General features: G+C 49.9%; 1 protein-coding gene across 1 annotated transcript; it reads right to left on the reverse strand.

The window, feature by feature from the left end:
• Positions 1 to 1648: 1648 nt before the first annotated feature.
• ARL10 (ADP ribosylation factor like GTPase 10) lies at positions 1649 to 13390 on the reverse strand. The gene is made up of 4 exons (XM_010386380.2): positions 13118 to 13390; positions 12294 to 12495; positions 9657 to 9832; positions 1649 to 6987 (listed from the first exon to the last, which is right to left on the reverse strand). The coding sequence occupies exons 1-4, from the start codon at positions 13298 to 13300 to the stop codon at positions 6814 to 6816; spliced, it is 735 nt and encodes a 244-aa protein (XP_010384682.1). The 5' UTR covers positions 13301 to 13390; the 3' UTR covers positions 1649 to 6813.
• Between the last annotated feature and the right edge of the window lie 5725 nt (positions 13391 to 19115).

The following is a 19115-nucleotide window of genomic DNA, read 5'->3' on the forward strand; positions in this document are numbered from 1 at the left end:
AGTTGTTCAACCAGCTCAAAGTGCAGAGCTTTTGCTCTCACTTGAGCTTGTCATATAGTTAAAGGGAAATCAGTAAATGCTTATATACAGAGCAGACATGCCTTTGGAGTAGTCCACAATTTTGGCATGTTATGGCAACAAAGAGGGGTTCTCACTTCTAGTGGAGCCCCCATTAAAAACAGACTCAGGTGGATGAACTTGCTACCATCCTGTTGCCATCACAAATTGCTATAAGGTCCAAGCTATCTTGAGTAAAGGAGAAAAATAAATAACAAATTCTTGCAAGATTGAAGCCCATACATGGAAAGCTGAACCTGAATATCAAGGGACTGCCCTGACAGATTTTCATGCTAAATCAGATAGTGCTGAAACAGTTAGGATGTGCAATTGGAATGAACGCCACTAGATTGATGACCTTTTTGATGACCCATCTAACAGTGCCATGCACCTGACTTGGAAAGCCAAAATTGTCTGACAGACGTAAACATAATGTTAAGTGTAAACTCATGGAGAGCCTAGATGGCCCCCTGGTCCTTCCTGAGCCCTTGAAACTTTCATTGTTAAAACCTTTGCACTCGGCCAGGCATGGTGGCTCATCCCTATGATCCCAGCACTTTGGGAAGCTGAGCTGGACAGATGGCTTCAGCCCAGGAGTTTAAGACCAGCCTGGGCAAGAGGGTAAAACCCTCTCTGCAAAAATTACAAAAATTAGCTGGGGATGGTTGCGCACACCGGTAGTCCCAGCTACTCAGGAGACTGAGGTGGGAGGACTGCTTGATCCCTGGAGGTGGAGGTTGTAGTGAGCCACGATTGCACCACTGCATTCCGGCCTAGGTGACAGAGTGAGATCCTGTCTCAAAACAAAAACACCCTCTGCACCTCACAATTCCTCATGAAATGCGCAAAGTCATCCAAATTATAAAAACCATTGATAGTGTGACTCCTCTAAAATGCTAAAATGGGTTATAACCAATATTTGGTTTGTCAAACCCATAATCCTGGGAAGATAATAAAAACTCCAAGTGTGTATTTCCACCACCACCTGCTGGACCCCTGGAACGTTTACAGATGGCCCTCATTCAACTGCCACCCTCGATTAAGTATCGGTATGTTCTTGTAATAGCTGGCATGTTTTCTGGTTGGACAGAAGCCTGCCTGTGTAGGAGAGCTGGTGCTGTGACAGCAGCTAAGGAGTTATAAGAAAATGCGTTTCCTTTATGGGGCATCTCTGGAAGAATCTCCAGTGACAGAGGAACTCATTTTATTGGACAAACCATGAAGCAGCTAAATAAAGTGTTAGCAACACAGCGGCACTACCATCGTCCCTTTCACCCTCAGTCTTCCGGAAAGGCCAAAAGGACACATAATATTTTAAAACTAAAACTGGCAAAATTAACTGAACTGATTGGATTATCTTGGCCAAAGGTACTACCATTGGCTTTGAATTTCTTTTTTTTTCTTTTTTTTTTTGAGACAGAGTCTCGCTCTGTTGCCTGGGCTGGAGTGCAGTGGCTGGATCTCAGCTCACTGCAAGCTCCGCCTCCCGGGTTTCCACCATTCTCCTGCCTCAGCCTCCCGAGTAGCTGGGACCCGCCACCTCGCCCGGCTAGTTTTTTGTATTTTTTTAGTAGAGATGGGGTTTCACCGTGTTCGCCAGGATGATCTGGATCTCCTGACCTTCCTGATCCGCCTGTCTTGGCCTCCCAAAGTGCTGGGATTACAGGCTTGAGCCACCGCGCCTGGCCGTTGAATTTCATTTTTATTTCTCTGATCTCTGAAGAAGAAAGTCAACCATTGCCTTTGGTCCGCCGATCAGATCCACGACAGGACACAGATTGACCCCCATGAAATAGTTACTAGAAAGCCTGTGCTCCTAACAGAACTTCACGTAGTTTCTACTCTCCTAAATGCTCATATGACTAAATACTACAAAGCTATAACGCATTATGTCACACTGTATTTTGACAAAATAAACTTCCTGTGACCCACAGAGGACCATCAAACCCTTCACAATCTGTAACCTGAGACTGGGTCTTCTAGAGATGATATCAGGGAAAAAGTGCCCTTAAACCTCATAGAAAGAGACGATACCGAGTTCTTCTATTACCCACACTGTGGCAAAACTTCAGGGCTTCGAACCGTGGGTCCACATCTCACAGCTCAAAAGGACCTCTCCAGACTCCTGGAACTATGCACCTGTTGGAGACTTTAAGGTAAAGCTAACCAGGGAAGTTTTTCCCCAGAAGCAGATGGTATCCTAGACATGAACAGCTTTCCCTAGATTGTGGATGAAGACTTCACTGCAATCACAAAAATCTTATCTTTTTCCCTCTATTTCCTATTTTCTGCCCCCAAATCCTTTCCCTTTCTTTATGGGAAAATCCATGGGACCATAATCTGGGGCTGGCTTTAGCAAAAGCTAATGCTCTAGCAAGTAACTAGAGTAACTGTTGGGTCTGAGTTAATGCCAAAATCAGGAAACGATTCCATTAATGCCAGTATCTCTTCATGTTCCCAATGAGTCACCCCAAAACCCCAAACCCCAAAGGAAGAGTGGAATGCTAACCTTTTTTTTTTTTTTTTTTTTTGAGACAGAGTAGTCCACTCTGTCTCCCAGGCTGGAGTACAGTGGTGCGATCTTGGCTCACTGCAACCTCCGCCTCCTGGGTTTAAGCAATTCTCCTGCCTCAGCCTCCCAAGTAGCTGGGATTACAGGCGTGTGCCGCCACCCCCGGCTAATTTTTTGTACTTTTTGGTAGAGAAGGGGTTTCACCATGTTAACCAGGATGGTCTCGATCTCCTGACCTCGTGATCCGCCTGCCTCAGCCTCCCAAAGTGCTGGGATTACAGGCGTGAGCTACGGCGCCCAGCAGCTAACCTTGATATTCTAAACACCACTACTTGCTTCCCTACGCTCACTGGAAGTGGTACTCTGACCTTTTCAATTAATAACTAATAAGTGCCAATACAGAAAACCTGTCCAGGTAATGCCTATGCAAGGAATACTGCCTACACCTATGCTTTCAGGCGTCACATATTCAGGACCTGGGAACTATCTATGTGGCTCCAAGCAATTGCTTATATAATGTCACTGGGTTAAATCCAGTAGGGTCCCTTCTCACTGGCTGTGGTTATGCACCCTTACAGCATGCTATAAAGGGACCACAAAAAAACAAGTTCCCCACTGGATCTTGTTTTGGAGCTGTGCAGACTTATGGTGGAATGTAAGTGACCCCTGCTGAAATGCTACCAGGTGGCCCCCACTTTCCAGCTTCAGAGGGTACATATGAGGTCTGTGGATAATTTGCTTACTCTGTCCTGACTTCAGATCTTGCTGTTTCGCCTGATTCACACTCGCCTTGCAAACAGCTTTCTCTGAAAGTCCCCATAATCAGAGGTCCAAGACTAAAATGAATACCGGCCTTGAGACAGATGATGAGTAAGTTTCCACCGAGCAGATGTTCCAGTGGGGTTCCTGGGACTCACTTGCTGTGGCAGTGGAGTGCCAACTGTATGGAAATTAAAGTAAATGCTAAATTGAAAAAAATTTTGTAGCATGGAGATTCACACTGGTAGAAGCCACAGATGGATGGATGAGGCCATCGGTGTTCAACAAAAACACTTAATGGAACTTCATGCAGCTTTAGATTTCCTTTGCCCAGCTAGGAGCTTGTGTGTGGTGCTGAACAAAACCGAACGCTGTGCTTATCTTTCCCGATTCTACTACTATGGAAAGCTTTAAAAGGCGGTGGTGGCTGCCGCTTCTGTAGATACTGCCACCAAACACATCAAGGACATTTCTCAGGGAAAAGGAACACGTAATGTGTTTGCAGGAACAGCTAGGGGTCGGTTTGCAGGCATCCTGAATAGTAGATAGCAAGCTGAGCCGTTCAAGGTTTTCTAATCTTGATCTTTCCTTTAGTGGGTATCCCAATCACTATGACTTTTGTTACCAAGCTAACTAAAAAATCAAAAACCTTAAAATTCAGTTACTCCATAGTGAACTATGTCCTTAATTGCTGTTATACCCCGAACAGGCTATGAGCCACAGAGCTTGAATGCTGCTGAACTATTTTTTATCATTGTGACTGTGACCTTGAGTTGTCTGATTCCGATCAGTTTGGTTTGTGGAGACTCATATTTAGGAATGCCTTCCAGTTTCTTGGTATTATGCCCTGATGGCCATCCTAAGGTCCTCACTGATGTGCTGTAGTCGTAAGTCCACCAGTGCCATCATCCTTTGTACCTCAAGTGGTCTCATTACGGTTAGAGGAACAAAAACATGAAGACATAAAGAATCCTCTAACTGATTTAACATTGTAAACTGTGAGTTCCATAATGAGGTCAAATAGTGACAAGGTGGTGTGAGTACCTGGGATTTTGGTCAATCTCTCAAAATTAAGGGACTGAGCAAAATGGTAGATACTGTGAAGCTGAATTAAGTCTGGCCTAAAGCTGCCTCTGTACACAGTGAATTGTAACTTAAAGTGTAAACAACTCATAACCTAACCGAAAAGTATGTTCTTCTAACATGTAGCCGAATTTTAGCCAATCACAGCAGCCAAACCGTCAGTCAATCATCAGCTGAAGGCTGCTAAAACATGTTCAAATAAGACAAATGCCAGACTGCAGCCAATCAGGCAATCTGAGTTATTTTCGTTTCTCTGGCTATAAATGTAGCCTGCACACACTGTGGGGCTGAGCATTCTGAACTGCTTTTGGTGCTAAGTACTACCCAGTTCATGCATCTTTTTTCTGCTCAAAACCAGAACATAGTTTTTAAACTATGTTGAAGTTGTCTAAGGTTTTTTTTGTTAACACCTTCAAGCGCTGAAGAACAAGTTCATAGAACAAAGGAGAAAAGTCTCTTACCCTTCCAATGACAAAATGAAAAGCTGCCAGCAAAGTTTCAAAGGCTACTCTAAAACCCAAGTCCTTCCTTAAAATTTTACATAGGAGCACATAAACCACTTCTTACTGCAGAAAGTGAACCAGCACTCTAAAGAACAGTGATTCTTTACATGGCGCTCAAGGGCACAGCAGCCTCTATTCCAAAGATCGCACTTGCTTCTGGACTTCAGAAGTTCCCACCCTCCTTGCGGCCTGTTGAACTGCTTTTATCACAGTTCTTCTTCTTGCACTGGTCACAGTGTGGAACTGAGGCATGCTGGGTAAATGTCAAATGAAATGAAGGCACACAATCTCTATTCTCAACTAGACAGCAAACTGAGGTGCACAGCTCCTCTTAAAGAAAAAAAAAAAATCCCTTTGTGGTTGTTGATTTAGTGGTCCCTAACAGACAATAGGCTCCTCTTTGCCTGTACTAACAATACATGTCAGTACAGAGCCAGTCCTTACACTGGGCTGATGGCCAAGCACTGGAGAACCATGGAGTGTGCACTGATGAGAACTCCAGAAACTCAGTCCAACTCGCCTTTCGCTGGGGAAAAACTGGGCCCGGAAAGGCTGAGTGATGTTCCCAAGGCCACCCCGTTGGCTGGTCTGCTATTCCTGTCCTTAGGATCACATAATACAATTTTTTTCCATCTTTTTACCTAGATTCACATAAGGGAAATCCTCTCCCAGAGCCATTTCTTATCTACCCAGAAGAAATTTGCACCCTTTCAACATCCTAGGCCAAGTGGTGGAGTTTTAGTTCATGTGAATCCATGTAAAGTACTATGACATCGAAGACAGCCTCAAAGCCTGGTGGGAGGAGGAACTACAACGTTGTCTCCATTGACATCTGTATGTTATCTCATTGTCATTCATGATTCCAGCTATTTTCCTAAGTTCCAAATTTTCCATCACTATCATCTGGGGTTTTGATAACAGCACCTAGAAACAGAGCCTAGAACTCTGGCCTGTTCCTCTTATAAATAAATAAAATGCAGTTCTGAGGTCAACACCTAGCTCCAGTTGACTGTCGTCCCAGGGACACAGGCTCATCCCAGGGACACAGGCTCCTTCATTCCCCTGACTTATGTAAACATGGGCATTGGCACAGTTAGTACAAGAGCAGCAGCTTGTCTACAGATTAGAGGGGAAAAAAACCCAGCCTTCACTTTTTCTGTTTGGTGGGTGAATATGTTATTCTGTAGTCAAAAGAGGCTGGCAGGCCAGGCCTGGGCTCAGGGAAAAGCAGGGAGGTCTTCAGAAAGCTCCTTGCTAGGATTGCCAGGTTCATCCTAGCACTTCATACTCCCATGGCTGGGAAAGGCATCTCCGAATTGGGAAACCACCTCCCTTTAAAAATAATGGCTCTGGGGCCAGAGAGGCAGAGATTGCACAAGGCCACAAGTCATTTAGGTGGAGCTGGGGCTGTACAATGCAGGACTGGGAACAAAGGCTGGCTGTGTTACCACTCAGAAGCTGCCCACGTGAGAAAAGCATGACGTCACCAGGAGGGAACAGTCTAGACTGGGAGAGACCTTGAGGCTCTAGGAACATTTCTGACACCTACACTGGTTCCTCAGCTACCGGGACCCTGCAACGGAGGACTGAGCCCACTGAGTATCTCACTGTACAGGTAACAGAAGGGAAAGCTGGATCCACATTCCAGCCTGGAATGAGCTAGACACTATCCTCCCCACCCTCTGTCTCACCCACCTCCCAGCTTCGGCTTCACGGCCACCTCACCAGGAAAGCTTCTGCATGGTTCTTGGCCTTGCCCACGCCCTGCTCTTGAGAGGGAAAGGAGGGCAGAAGAGAAATGCTGTCATGTGGCTCTTGCCCCAGGCCCAGTCTGGCAATGAAACAGCAGCAGTACAACTGTGGTCTTGACAGGCAGGTGGCGAGCAGGAGAGCTCCAGCCTAGGAGAGAAGCTCCAAGAGCAGTTTCCAGATGTGAACAGTGCCAGGCTCTTCGAAGCTAGGTCCTGCAGGGGCAATGCTGGCTGCCAAGAGGAAAACCTCCCGCTGGTTATCGATAGCCTGTAGGCCCAGCTCCCGCTGCAGCTCCACCATACTCATGGCCTCGCTCAGGTCCTGGGTGAGACAGAGAAGTCAGAACACAGCTGGCAGCATTTCGTAACACACTCACACCCTTGTCATTCATGAAATACACTGTTCTTAGGCTATCCCTGGGAATATCAGGCCCCAAGTTCCAAGAAGTAGCCTCTGGACCCGTTGATCTAAACTCAATACTCTCTCCCTCACCCTGGGCTCACCTTTGTACCAACCTCTTTTCATTGCATCATCACTGTGGTAATTTCATTGCATTACCACAGTCACTGTGGTAAGAAACAGAGCACTTTCTTTTTTTGTTTTGAGACGGAGTTTTGCTCTGTCACCCAGGCTGGACTGCAGTGGCACGATCTTGGCTCACTGCAACCTCTACCTCCTGTGGTGGAATCCTGAAGCGATTCTCCTGCTTCAGCCTCCCTAGTAGCTGGGACTACAGGCGTGAGCCACCATGCCTGGCTAATTTTTGTATTTTTAGTAGAGACAGGGTTTCGCCTTGTTAGCCAGGCTGGTCTCGAACTCCTGACCTTAGGTGATCCACCCGCCTCAGCCTCCCAAAGTGCTGGGATTACAGGCATGAGCCACCACGCCCAGCCAGAAACAGAGCACTTTGTATGTGTCAAGCGTTGTAGATAGGCCCTTATATACCTAGCTTAATTTTCACAGTCCACACTTAATTGATGAGAAAATTAGCTCAGGGAGCTGAAATCATTGAGCTAAGGTAACAGTGATAAGTGGCAGAGCCAGGTTCCAACTCAGGTTGGTTTGATAACCAAGTTTCCTAAACTCAGTCATGGAGAGATGATACAGTAGGGTCACTTCCAGACAAGACCTCTAGAAACTAGCTGGAGGAAAACAAGAGACCACTACACAGCATGGCTGGTGATGGTACATTGTAATTTCAACCCTGGCCCAAGATTGAAATGATTCTTCCTGGAGCAATTGAGAGACTGCTGGGACCTTAGATGTTGTCTCCTACAGGTTCAAAACTGCTATAAATTAGTTTATAAATAGAATATGATGTGATTCCTTGTCCAAACTGGGGTAGTGTGAGGCTCAGAGCAGGCACTATTAATAGTCATATATGGGGACTGTCTTGGACAGAAAAGGACATACAGTCACCCTATTTAGAAATAATTGTCAAATGTTTCCTAATAGGTTGGGGAATCTGAGGTCAAAGACATACAGCCTCTCTCCATGTCAAGTTGGAAATAGGTCCCACAGCTCTCAGAGGCACCTGAGTTCAGGCCGCAGGAAATAGGATCAGACTCTGTACTCTGGCAGTTTCACCTGATATTGAGAATGGGACCCAAGGTCTGTGATATTGAGGGTTCCTGGGCCCAAGGCGACTCTCTGGCACCCACGAGAGGTGCAGCATACTGGTTTAGAGGAAGAACTTTGAAGAATATCTGACTTCAGGTTGGCTTTGCCACATACCAGCTGCAGCTCCAGGTATTTAGTGCTAACAGCAGGGCCCATCACGGGGTTTTTGGAGGGCTGAAGTGAGGTCATGATTGTCAGGTGCTTACCACATGTATGGCACACCGTAAACACACAATAAGTGTTAGCTGTAATTATTTAACCTCTTCTACCTCTCATCAGTTACCAGCTTCAGCTCTCTGATCTAGAGCCAGAATTTGCAAGGGAATAGCAGAGTGGAAAAGGTACAGCTTTAGAGTTAGACGTTCTCAATTCTACTATTTTTTTTTTTTTTTTTTTTTTTGAGATAGGGTCTTGCTGTGTCACCCAGGCTAGAGTGTGATCACAGCTCACTGCAGCCTCGACCTCCCGGGTTCAAGCGATCTTTCTGCCTCAGCCTCCAAAGTAGCTGGGACTATAGGCAGACACCACCATACCCAGCTAATTTTTTGCATTTTTTTGTAGAGACAGAGTTTCGCCATGTTGCCCAGGCTGGTCTCGAACTCCTGGAAACAAACGAGCCACCTTCCTTGGCCTCAAAGTGTTGGGGGTAGAGGTTTCAGCCACCACGCCTGGACCAATTCTATTACTCTCAAGATGTACAACCTTGGAAAGATTACAAAACTTCTCTCATCTATAAAATGGAATAACATCCCATACTTTATAGGCTGAACAGAAGCATAAGAAGAAATGTTATTCAAAACCGTACCTGGGGGCCAGACACAATGGCTAATGCCTATAATTCCAGCACTTTGGGAAGCTGAGGTGGGCAGATCACTTGAGGTCAGGAGTTCAAGACCAGCCCGGCCAACATGGCAAAACTCCGCCGCTACTAAAAATACAAAAATTGGCTGGGTGTGGTGGCACATGTCTGTAATCCCAGCTACTCGGAAGGCTGAGGCACAAGAATTGCTTGAACCCGGGAGGTGGAGGTTGCAGTGAGCTGAGATCACACCACTGCATTCCAGCCTGGGCAACAGAATAAGACACTGCCTCAAAGAAAACAAACAAACAAACAAACAAAAAACACCATGCCTGGCATGTAGGAGGCACTTAATAATTATTTTTCTCATCTCTCCAGGGTGCGAGATGATAGGGAGGCAAAGAGGAAGGAAGACAGAGGCAGGCATCAGGACAAGGCATAGGTAGAAGAGGTAGGGGCAGCATCTCAGCCAACCTCTCTAGGCCATGGGCCCAGGCAGCGCTCCTTGCCCCTGCCCAAGCATCTCTAAGTGGATATCCCCTGGACTGAGCTGCCCTCCCACAGCCCTCACCTGCTTGTTGGCCACCACCACGACAGGCAGGTCAGGGTCCTTGTCCAGCAGCTTGTGCAGCTCCTGTCGGGCCCAGGGCAGTCGCAGTCGGTCCGCTGAGTCCACCACAAACACCAGCACATCCACCTCGTTCACAAACTCCTTCCAGTAGAAGCGCAGGTTCTGGCTGCCACCAACTGAGGAGAGGCCAGGGGCCAGCTCAGAGCGTCCAGGGCCCTGGCTCACTGCCCACAGCCCCCACCCCACCCTGTTCCTAGCTTGGTGAGCTTCCACCGGCGAGGGGCAAGGAAAAGTGTCCGCAGCTACTCAGACGAGATGCAGCTCCAGCTCTGACAGGTGGGTCTCCTGGGGCAAGTCCCTAGCTTTAAACCCCAGTCTCCTCCCTGAACTGTCCTAACAGGTTGCAGTAAAACCCACAGGTACCATGTGCAATGTACCTTTCACAGGACTGACACATAGGTGCTCAATAAATGGGACTCTTCAGTTCTTTCCCCTGGGCTGTCTTGCTTTGCCTCTTGCTAATTCTTAGCTTTCTCCGACAGGTTCGAAACTGTCAGTGATGGCTGTGATAGGAGCCAAGAGTCCTATTGTCTAGAAAACTCAGGACCCCCTGCCCTGCCTATATACAACCATTCTCCATTCAGTTTCCCCATCCCCTTCTTTTCCCTTGGAAATGTCATACTCCATCCTACCAACACATGGTTGCCAACACAGTCCCCCAGCCTGGGTCACCTTTCTGTTCCTCTGTGCTCCCCTGCAGTAGTCCCATTGGTCACCCCGCACCCTAGTGTTTCTGGCTATGCTCTGACACTTGTGGATTCTAAGCTGTGAGAGTCAGAGACACTTACCTCTGGATCCCCACAAAGCCCTCAGCACAATGCCTGGCACATAGCAGGCACTCAACAAGTATTTACTGAGTGCTTGCTAGGTGCCAAGCACTGATCTGGGTGCTGGGGATACAGAGGTGAGCAAGGCAGGCAGGGGCCCTGCACCAAGGAGCTCCCTCCCTAACTGGGAAGGACATGGCAATGACATCAACACATTTCAGAAAGGAAGGAAATAAAACAGAAAAAAGGGAAAGTGGCTGAGGTGGAACAGGGGTTGGCCCTGGATTGGGTGGTCTGGGTAGGTCTCATCAAGCAAGTGGCATGTGAGCTGAGTGTGGGATGATGAGAAGGAACCAGCCACGGGAAGAGGCAGAGGAAAGCATTCCAGACAGAGGGGAGAGCAAGCTGGAAGTGTCTGCAAAACAGAAAGAAGGCTGGGGTGGGCCGGGCGCGGTGGCTCAAGCCTGTAATCCCAGCACTTTGGGAGGCCGAGACGGGCGGATCACGAGGTCAGGAGATGGAGACCATCCTGGCTAACACGGTGAAACCCCGTCTCTACTAAAAATACAAAAAACTAGCCGGGCGAGGTGGCGGGCGCCTGTAGTCCCAGCTACTCGGGAGGCTGAGGCAGGAGAATGGCGTAAACCCGGGAGGCGGAGCTTGCAGTGAGCTGAGATCCGGCCACTGCACTCCAGCCCGGGCGAGAGCGAGACTCCGTCTCAAAAAAAAAAAAAAAAAGAAGGCTGGGGTGCTGAGGCACTGCAAGAAGGAGAAAGATATAGCTGTGAGGCTAGCTGGGACGGGCCACATAGGGCCAAAGACCACAGTGAGGGGGTGGGGAGACCACCAAGGGCTTTAAGCAAAAGTGACATGACCTGACATGGGCTTTCTCCAGCTGACACTAGGGACAGAAGGGGAAGCAGGAAGACCAAAGAGGAGACTGTGGTGCTGAGAGGAAAGATGACACTAGATTGGGCCAGACAGGCAATGGTGGGGGAGGGTGTGCCACTGCTCACTGCACTCCAGCCTGGGCAACAGAGACCCTGTCTCAAAAAAAAAAAAAAAAAAGACTAGAAAGGTCGGGCGCGGCGGCTTACGCCTGCAGTCCCAGCACTTTGGGAGGTCGAAGGGGACGGATCACTTAACGTCAGGAGTTCAAGACTAGCCTGACCAACATGGTGAAACCCCGTCTCCTCTAAAAGTACAAAAATTAGCCGGGCGTGGTGGCGGGCGCATGCAATCCCAGCTGCTCCGGAGGCTGAGGCTGGAGAATCGCTTGAATCCAGGAGGCGGAAGTTGCAGTGAGCCGAGATTGCACCATTGCCCTCCAGCCTGAGTGTCACAGTGAGACTCCATCTCAAAAAAAAAAAAAAAAAAAAAAAAAAAAAGAACACTAGAAAGGTGGGTGACCTTGGATTCATGATACTACTGCTGGAACTCATTTTTCTCTGGAGATAATTAGTGTAGTGACTGATTCTAGTTTTATGTAATTGTTTAGGGGAGTTTTCTTAAGCAATGCCTGTCAAGTGCTTGGCATATGAACCCTTAGCTATTAGTATCCCTGTGTTAGGCCTATCAACTTTGGTAGGGGTGATGGAGCAGGCGGTGCAACTGGAGAGGCCCGATCAAGAAGGCCCTAAATGTCAGAGCACAGAGCGTGGACTGAATCCTGTGCCCCAGAGAGGGGTGGGAAGGATTCGTACACGGGAATGTGCTGCTTAGACATGCATTTTGGAAGCCCCCTTCCCTGCGAGAATCCAGGACAGGTCCAGTAGAGGAGACGGGGAGATGGGGTAGGGTGTCCGCTCACTTTCTAGCAGGTCCACCTCAAAGTCCTTGGTGGGCAGACGCACGGAGTTGAAGCCCCAGGTGGGGATGTGGCCTTCCAGAGGTGGCTTCCCCGACAGCACGCGCAGGAACGTGCTTTTGCCCGCGCCATCCAGCCCCAGCACCAGCACCTCGCGCTGTTCCAGCTCCTCCAGCGCCGGCTCCTCGTCCTCCTCGTCCTCGGGCTGCGGGGAAGCGGAGGTAAGGCTGCGGCTGGCGGCCTCCTGGTGGACCTTTCGCGAGGGAAGACCAAGGCACCAGAGGGCTCAGGCCCGCCTTCCACCCGTCCTGGGACAGGCAGGCATGGTCTGGATGAGTGGGACGAACGCTGCCTTTGGAGTCCTGAGTTCCAAACCCTTGGCGAACTCCTCACGCTCCCGCGCCCTGCTTCCTACCCCGGACTCGGAGTCCCAGCCGCAGGCGGGAGGGGACGGGGTTTCTCCCGACATCTGCCGGGGCGGGGCGCACTGCGCAGGCGCCGGAGGGGCGCGAGCCGACCCAGCTGGGGCCCAGGACACTCCCGAACCGCGCCCTCCAAACTCCGGCCCACGCTGGAACGCCCGAGCCCCACGGCGTGGAGCGACGGCGCGGCTCTACGGCGCCGTACACACCCAAACACGCCCAACCGTTCCTCGGTTCCCGGGCTCTCACCGGCCACCCGCGCGGGGCCTCTGCGCTGCGGCTGCCAAGCTCTCGACCCCCCGAGCTTCCGGCGCCAGCAGGGCCGCGGTCACACCCCTTGGCCACATGCGCGGAGTCGCAGCCCCAGCTTGCCCGCCCTTTCGCGAACCTAGGCCCGGCACTCACGTCCCACTCGTCCCACTCGGGGAGGCGGGCGGCTTCCGCGCCCCACCAGGCCTCGCCCCGGTCCCAGCGCCGCTCCCTGCCGCGGCCAAAGTAGGTCTTCCAGAGGATGAAGAGCACGGAGCCCAGAACCGCCGCGGCGCCGCCCAGCGCCAGCACCAAGGGGCCCAGCGGCCGCGGCGCCATCGGGCCGGGCGAGGGGCGCAGGTGCGGGCTGCACAGGCCGAGCCCGCTCGCCCGCTGAAGATGGCCCCGCTGCGACTGCCGCGGCCGCGCCCACCCACCCAGCCCTAGTCCGGCACTACAAGCCCCACAATGCACCGCCGCTGTCACGGCTGGCCGCCCGGGACCCGGCGGCGCGGGTGGGGGGCGCTGGCAGGCGCGCAGGGACCTCCGCTCCTCGTGCCAGGTGCGGGGTGTGGGGAGGAGAGGCTGTGCCTGGGGAGGACGGGAGACGGCGGTGCTTGCTGGCAACCACCAGGGGTTAGCTCACGGCTTTTCTCGGTTACCCCGTACAACGATACCACGCAAAAGGGAAAACCGAGGCCCAAGAGTTAAGTAACCCGCCCAACGCCGCATCGTAGTGCTTCGGTGTAGCCTGCGTTCAAGCCCAAGCGATCTGTCTCCTGGTCATCTCTCAAGACCTCGGGGAGGAAATTGAAGCAAGACGCCGGAGATCACACGGCTATGGGGTGGCAGAGGCAGGAATAGAACCCAGGGCCCTGGCTCCCCGCCACCTCTAGCCTTCTTTCGCTGCCTCCTGGACCCAGTTGTCTTGGGGTCCTGGTCAGGCTGAATTAAGCAGTGTCAGAAGTTCAGAATGTTTAGAGCTGACTGCCTTGTTCTAGGTCCCCCCAGTGGCTGCCAAGGCTTCTACGTGTGTAGCACGAGGAGGAAGAAGAGGAGAAACGACCTGAGTACAGCAGTCAGGTTCTTTTGGCTCTCCAAAGGGGTGACACCATGTACAGCCGGCTGTAGGGTACATGGGTCGAGAGACCGCCTGTGGCTCTCAGGGCCCAGCAGGGTTACCTGTTTCCCTTTATGTTGTCTCAATTCTTCACCTCCTTATAGTTCCCGATTCCTCTGTACCCCTGGCTCTGGGTCCCAGCCCCTATTCCTTCTGATGTGACCCCCTTTCCCTTTGGCTACATATGTATGCTCCTCTCCTCCCAGATAGTGATGTTTTAGCTACATCCGTATTTCTGTATTAACACTTTTGGAGGACTATGGATGTAGTTTATTTGGGAAGTGATGTCTGGAGGCAGGAGAAGGACATTAGCAGAGTAGGACAGGGAAGAAGGAAAGGAGGCCAATGACAGGGTGCAGCATCAAGGACTCTGCTGTGGACCTTCTGGGCCGAATCCCATTGGGGCCTCTCAGGGCACTAAGGCCTCTCGAAAGGAAGAGAGGTTGGAACAATTACTCACTGGCTCCAGTTTCCCAACGGTTAATGGTTGCCCCTGGGGTGCGTGTTGACATTGGTTTCAGAATGTGGTTTTATTGTAAGCCACTCCATGCCATTTTGTAGGACCAGGGAGGACTATCTTAGAAATCAATTTGCCCCCTACCCCTTCTCACTCCTTACCCCCACCCCACCTCCTGGTGTTTTCTAGCAACCCACACACATATACTCAGATTTCTCCCACTTCAGAAAACTGGCTTCTCTGGTTCTTGTCCATTTCAGCCCCACGCCTGAATAATGTGCACTTCCTATGCCTTGCCCCATGCACCCAGTGAAACTGTTTTCACCTGTGTCTCCAACAAATGCCCTTGTTAGAAAATCCATCGGGAACACCTTTAGCCCTTATCTTGCTGGAACTATTTAACATTGCTAAACATTGGAACCTTCCAGAATAAAAAATACCGCTTATCTCCAGGGATAGAACCAACTGAGAAGATGCAGGAGGCAGTGAAACGGAGAGAACAACGTCACCTGCTGACCCTACAGAGCCAGGCCCCAGCCCAGGAAGCAGGGAGCATCCTCACCCACTCTCTTTGCAGATGGGCAGGGCTGGGAGGGGAGCTCAGAAGCAGCCTGTTTGAGCATGCCTCCTGCCTTCTAAAATCCCCATCCAAATAAAACAGGCCTCTGGGGGACAGTGAGTGAGGGTTGAGGAGAGAGCCCAAGAGTATGACTCCAGGGCTGGGGTTCAAACTGGTTCAAGACTATTAGTGTGTTATGAAATTAATTTAGGGGTTGCTACTACAACTTTATTTATTTATTTATTTATTTATTTATTTATTTATTTACTTATTTATTTATTTATTTAGAGACGGAGTCTCGCTCTGCTGCCCAGGCTGGAGTGCAGTGGCCAGATCTCAGCTCACTGCAAGCTCCGCCTCCCGGGTTTACGCCATTCTCCTGCCTCAGCCTCCCGAGTAGCTGGGACTACAGGCGCCCGCCACCTCGCCCGGCTAACTTTTTGTATTTTTTAGTAGAGACGGGGTTTCACCGTGTTAGCCAGGATGGTCTCGATCTCCTGACCTCGTGATCCGCCCGTCTCGGCCTCCCAAAGTGCTGGGATTACAGGCTTGAGCCACTGCGCCCGGCCAATACAACTTTATTTAATTTTATTTTATTTTATTTTTTGGAGACGGAGTCTTGCTCTGTCACCCAGGCTGGAGTACAGTGGCCGGATCTCAGCTCACTGCAAGCTCCGCCTCCCGGGTTTACGCCATTCTCCTGCCTCAGCCTCCGTAGTAGCTGGGACTACAGGCGCCCGCCACCTCGCCCGGCTAGTTTTCTGTATTTTTTAGTAGAGACAGGGTTTCACCATGTTAGCCAGGATGGTCTCGATCTCCTGACCTAGTGATCCGCCCATCTCGGCCTCCCAAAGTGCTGGGATTACAGGCTTGAGCCACCGCGCCCGGCCAATACAACTTTAAATTAGAAAATGAAATAGACGGCCAGGCATGGTGGCTCACGCCTGTAATCCCAGTACTTTGGGAGTCTGAGCTGGGTGGATTGCTTGAGGCCAGGAGTTTGAAACCAGTCTGGCCAACATGGTGAAACCTCATCTCTACTAAAAATACAAAAATTAGCTGAGCGTGGTGGCACACGCCTGTAATCCCAGCTATTCAGGAGGCTGAGGCACAGTAATCTCTTGAACCTGAGGGGCAGAGGTTGCAGTGAGCCAAAATCGTGCTACTGCACTCCAGCCTGGGCAACAGAGTGAGACTCTGTCTCAAAAAAAAAAAAAAAAAAAAAAACTGGGCGCGGTGGCTCATGCCTGTAATCCCAGCACTTTGGGAGGCCGAGACAGGTGGATCACTTGAGGTCGGGAGTTCGAGACCTGCCTGACCAACATGATGACACCCCGTCTCTACTAAAAATACAAAATTAGCTGGGCGTGGTGGTGTGTGCCTTTAGTCCCAGCTACTTGGGAGGCTAAAGCAGAAGAATCACTTGAACCCGGGAGACGGAGGTTGCAGTGAGCTGAGATTGTGCCATTGCACTCCAGCCTGGGCGACAAGAGTGAAACTCCGTCTCAAAAAAAAAAAAAAAAAATTAACTGGGCGTGGTGGTGGGCACCTGTGGTCCCAGCCACTTGGGAGGCTGAGGTAGGAGAATCACTTGAACCTGGGAGGTGGAGTTGCAGTGAGCCGAGATCAGGCCACTGCACTCCAGCCTGGGCAACAGAGTGAGACTCTTGTCTCAAAAAAAAAAAAAAAAAAAAAAAAAAAGGAATAGAATGGAAAACACCAGCATTTTATGAATTTTGTGAATGTGTATTTGTACTGAGCACCACGTAAAAAGTATTTCTTACTTTGGGATGTGATAATAAAAACTACTTTGAAAGTCCCTGTTCTAGTGTAAATAAGTACCTCTATGAGGAAATGAGTCAGGGAAAGTGTGCAGGCCCCCCGCCCCCTCCTCTCCAAACACACACACCCTGGTCAGTCCTTTTGCTTGAAACTTGTTTTCACCACCTGTATACCTGGGGAGCTTCTAGATGGCTTTCAACTCCTGGTGGAGCCAGGAGCTCAGCCTTGAGGGATCAGCTCACTGGCAAGACAGGAGCCCAAGGCCTCCAAAGAGAAAAATTTAGCACCAATTAATGTATTCAGCACTTTGCTGTCAGATAATTAAAAAGCAAGCCAGGTGTGTGGTGGCATGGGCCTGTAGTCACAGCTACTCAGGAAACTGAGTGGGGAGGATTGCTTGAGCCTGGGAGTTTGAGACTGGCCTGGGCAACATAATGAGAACCTGTCCCTTAAAGAAAAACCAGGCTAACATAACTTACGCCTGTAGTGCTAGTGCCCGTGATTTCGGAGGTTGAGGTGAGAAGATCGCTTGAAGCCAGGAGTTTGAGACTAGCTTGGTGAATGTAATCAAACGCCGTCTCTATAAAAAATAAAAAAATTAGCTGGGTGTGGTGGCGCGTACCTGTAATTCCAGCTACTGGGGAGGTTGAGGCAGGAGGATTACTCGAGCACAGGCGTTAGAGGCTGCAGTGAGCTGTTTTTGTGCCACTGCACTTCAGCCTGGGTGACAGAATGAGATCCTGTCTTTAAAAAAAAAAAAAAAAAAAAGAGAAACAATCCTCACAGGGATTTAATTTTAGCACTCCTGTAGATTTTATGTCATTTCAAAGAAAAGCACCTTGATCTCTTAAGAAATGAAGGCTCCTCAAGGTCTAATTTGAAGACCCCGAGGCATGATTTGGCCTTGCCTCACCTTTTCTGCCTCCTGAGTGAGTAATCATCTTCTTAGGTCTTTCAGAGGGAGTCTTGCCACCCTGTCTCTTTCCCTCTACCTTTTCCTTTCCTTTTTTGTTTCTTTTTTCTTTTTTGTTTTTTTTTGAGTTGGAGTTTGTCTCCCAGGCTGGAGCGCAGTGGCGTAATCTCAGCTCACTGCAACCTCCGCCTCCCAGGTTCAAGCGATTCTCCTACCTCAGCCTCTTGAGTAGTTGCTATTAACAGGACCCCACCACCACACCCAGTTAATTTTTGTATTTTTAGTAGAGACAGGGTTTTGTTATGTTGGCCAGGCTGGCCTTGAACTCTGGTCCTCACGTGATCCATCCGCCTCAGCCTCCCGAAGTGCTGGGATTACAGGCGTGAGCTACCACGCCTGGCCAGGAGGGGCCATTCTTAAATCTTGTGATTCAGTTGTGACTTAATCCTCCCTACAGGAAGCTTACAAAAACCATTTAGCAAAATAGTTTACTTGAAGAAGGCTTGCAGGGGAATCTAGGCATTAAAAGAATTAGCTCCTCCTTGGTCCGGGCGTGGTGGCTCACGCCTGTAATCCCATCACTTTGGGAGGCTGAGGCGGAAAGATCACCTGAGGTCAGGAGTTCAAGAATAGCCTGGCTAACATGGTGAAACCCCATCGCTACAAAAATTAGCCAGGCCTGGTGGCACCTGCCTGTAATCCCAGCTACTCAGGAGGCTAAGGCAGGAAAATCGCTTAAACCTGGGAGGCAGAGGTTGCAGTGAGCTGAGATTGCACCACTGTACTCCAGCCTGGGTGACAGAGCAAGACTCCATCTCAAAAAAAAAAAAAAAAAGAAAAAAAAAAATTAGCTTCTCCTCAAAAATACACCCACTTAGAGGGGAAAAACCCACAAAATTGCTAAGATTAAAAGTTTGGCCAGGGTGGTGGCTCACGCCTGTAATCCCAGCACTTTGGGAGGCCGAGGCAGTCGGCTCATGAGGTCAGGAGATTGAGACCATCCTGGCTAACACGGTGAAACCCCATCTCTACTGAAAATCCAAAAAATTAGCCAGGCAAGGTGGCAGGCGCCTGTAGTCCCAGGTATTCGGGAGGCTGAGGCAGGAGAATCGCTTGAAACTGGGAGGCAGAGGTTACTGTGAGCCGAGATTGCGCCACTGCATTCCAGCCTGGACAACAAAGTGAGACCCTGTCTCAAAAAAAAAAAAGTTTACAGTCTATTATTTGTGGAAAAGAAATAGGTGCTTTCACATAGGTGCCATGCACCAAGACCATGGCAGCTTCAGACACTGGTACCACAATTATTAGTGATAAAATTGGTGG

Source organism: Rhinopithecus roxellana, chromosome 3, assembly GCF_007565055.1.
Source record: "Rhinopithecus roxellana isolate Shanxi Qingling chromosome 3, ASM756505v1, whole genome shotgun sequence".
Lineage (NCBI taxonomy): Eukaryota > Metazoa > Chordata > Mammalia > Primates > Cercopithecidae > Rhinopithecus > Rhinopithecus roxellana.

Bases quoted from the DNA above. Each gene is read 5' to 3' on its own strand.
- ARL10 (XM_010386380.2), bottom strand. From the start codon at position 13,300: ATGGCGCCGCGGCCGCTGGGCCCCTTGGTGCTGGCGCTGGGCGGCGCC. The intron at 9,833-12,293 runs GTGAGCGGACAC...GCCTCTCCTCAG, and splicing joins TGAGGTGGACCTGCTAGAAA to TTGGTGGCAGCCAGAACCTG. The intron at 6,988-9,656 runs GTGAGGGCTGTG...TGTCTCACCCAG, and splicing joins TGGTGGTGGCCAACAAGCAG to GACCTGAGCGAGGCCATGAG.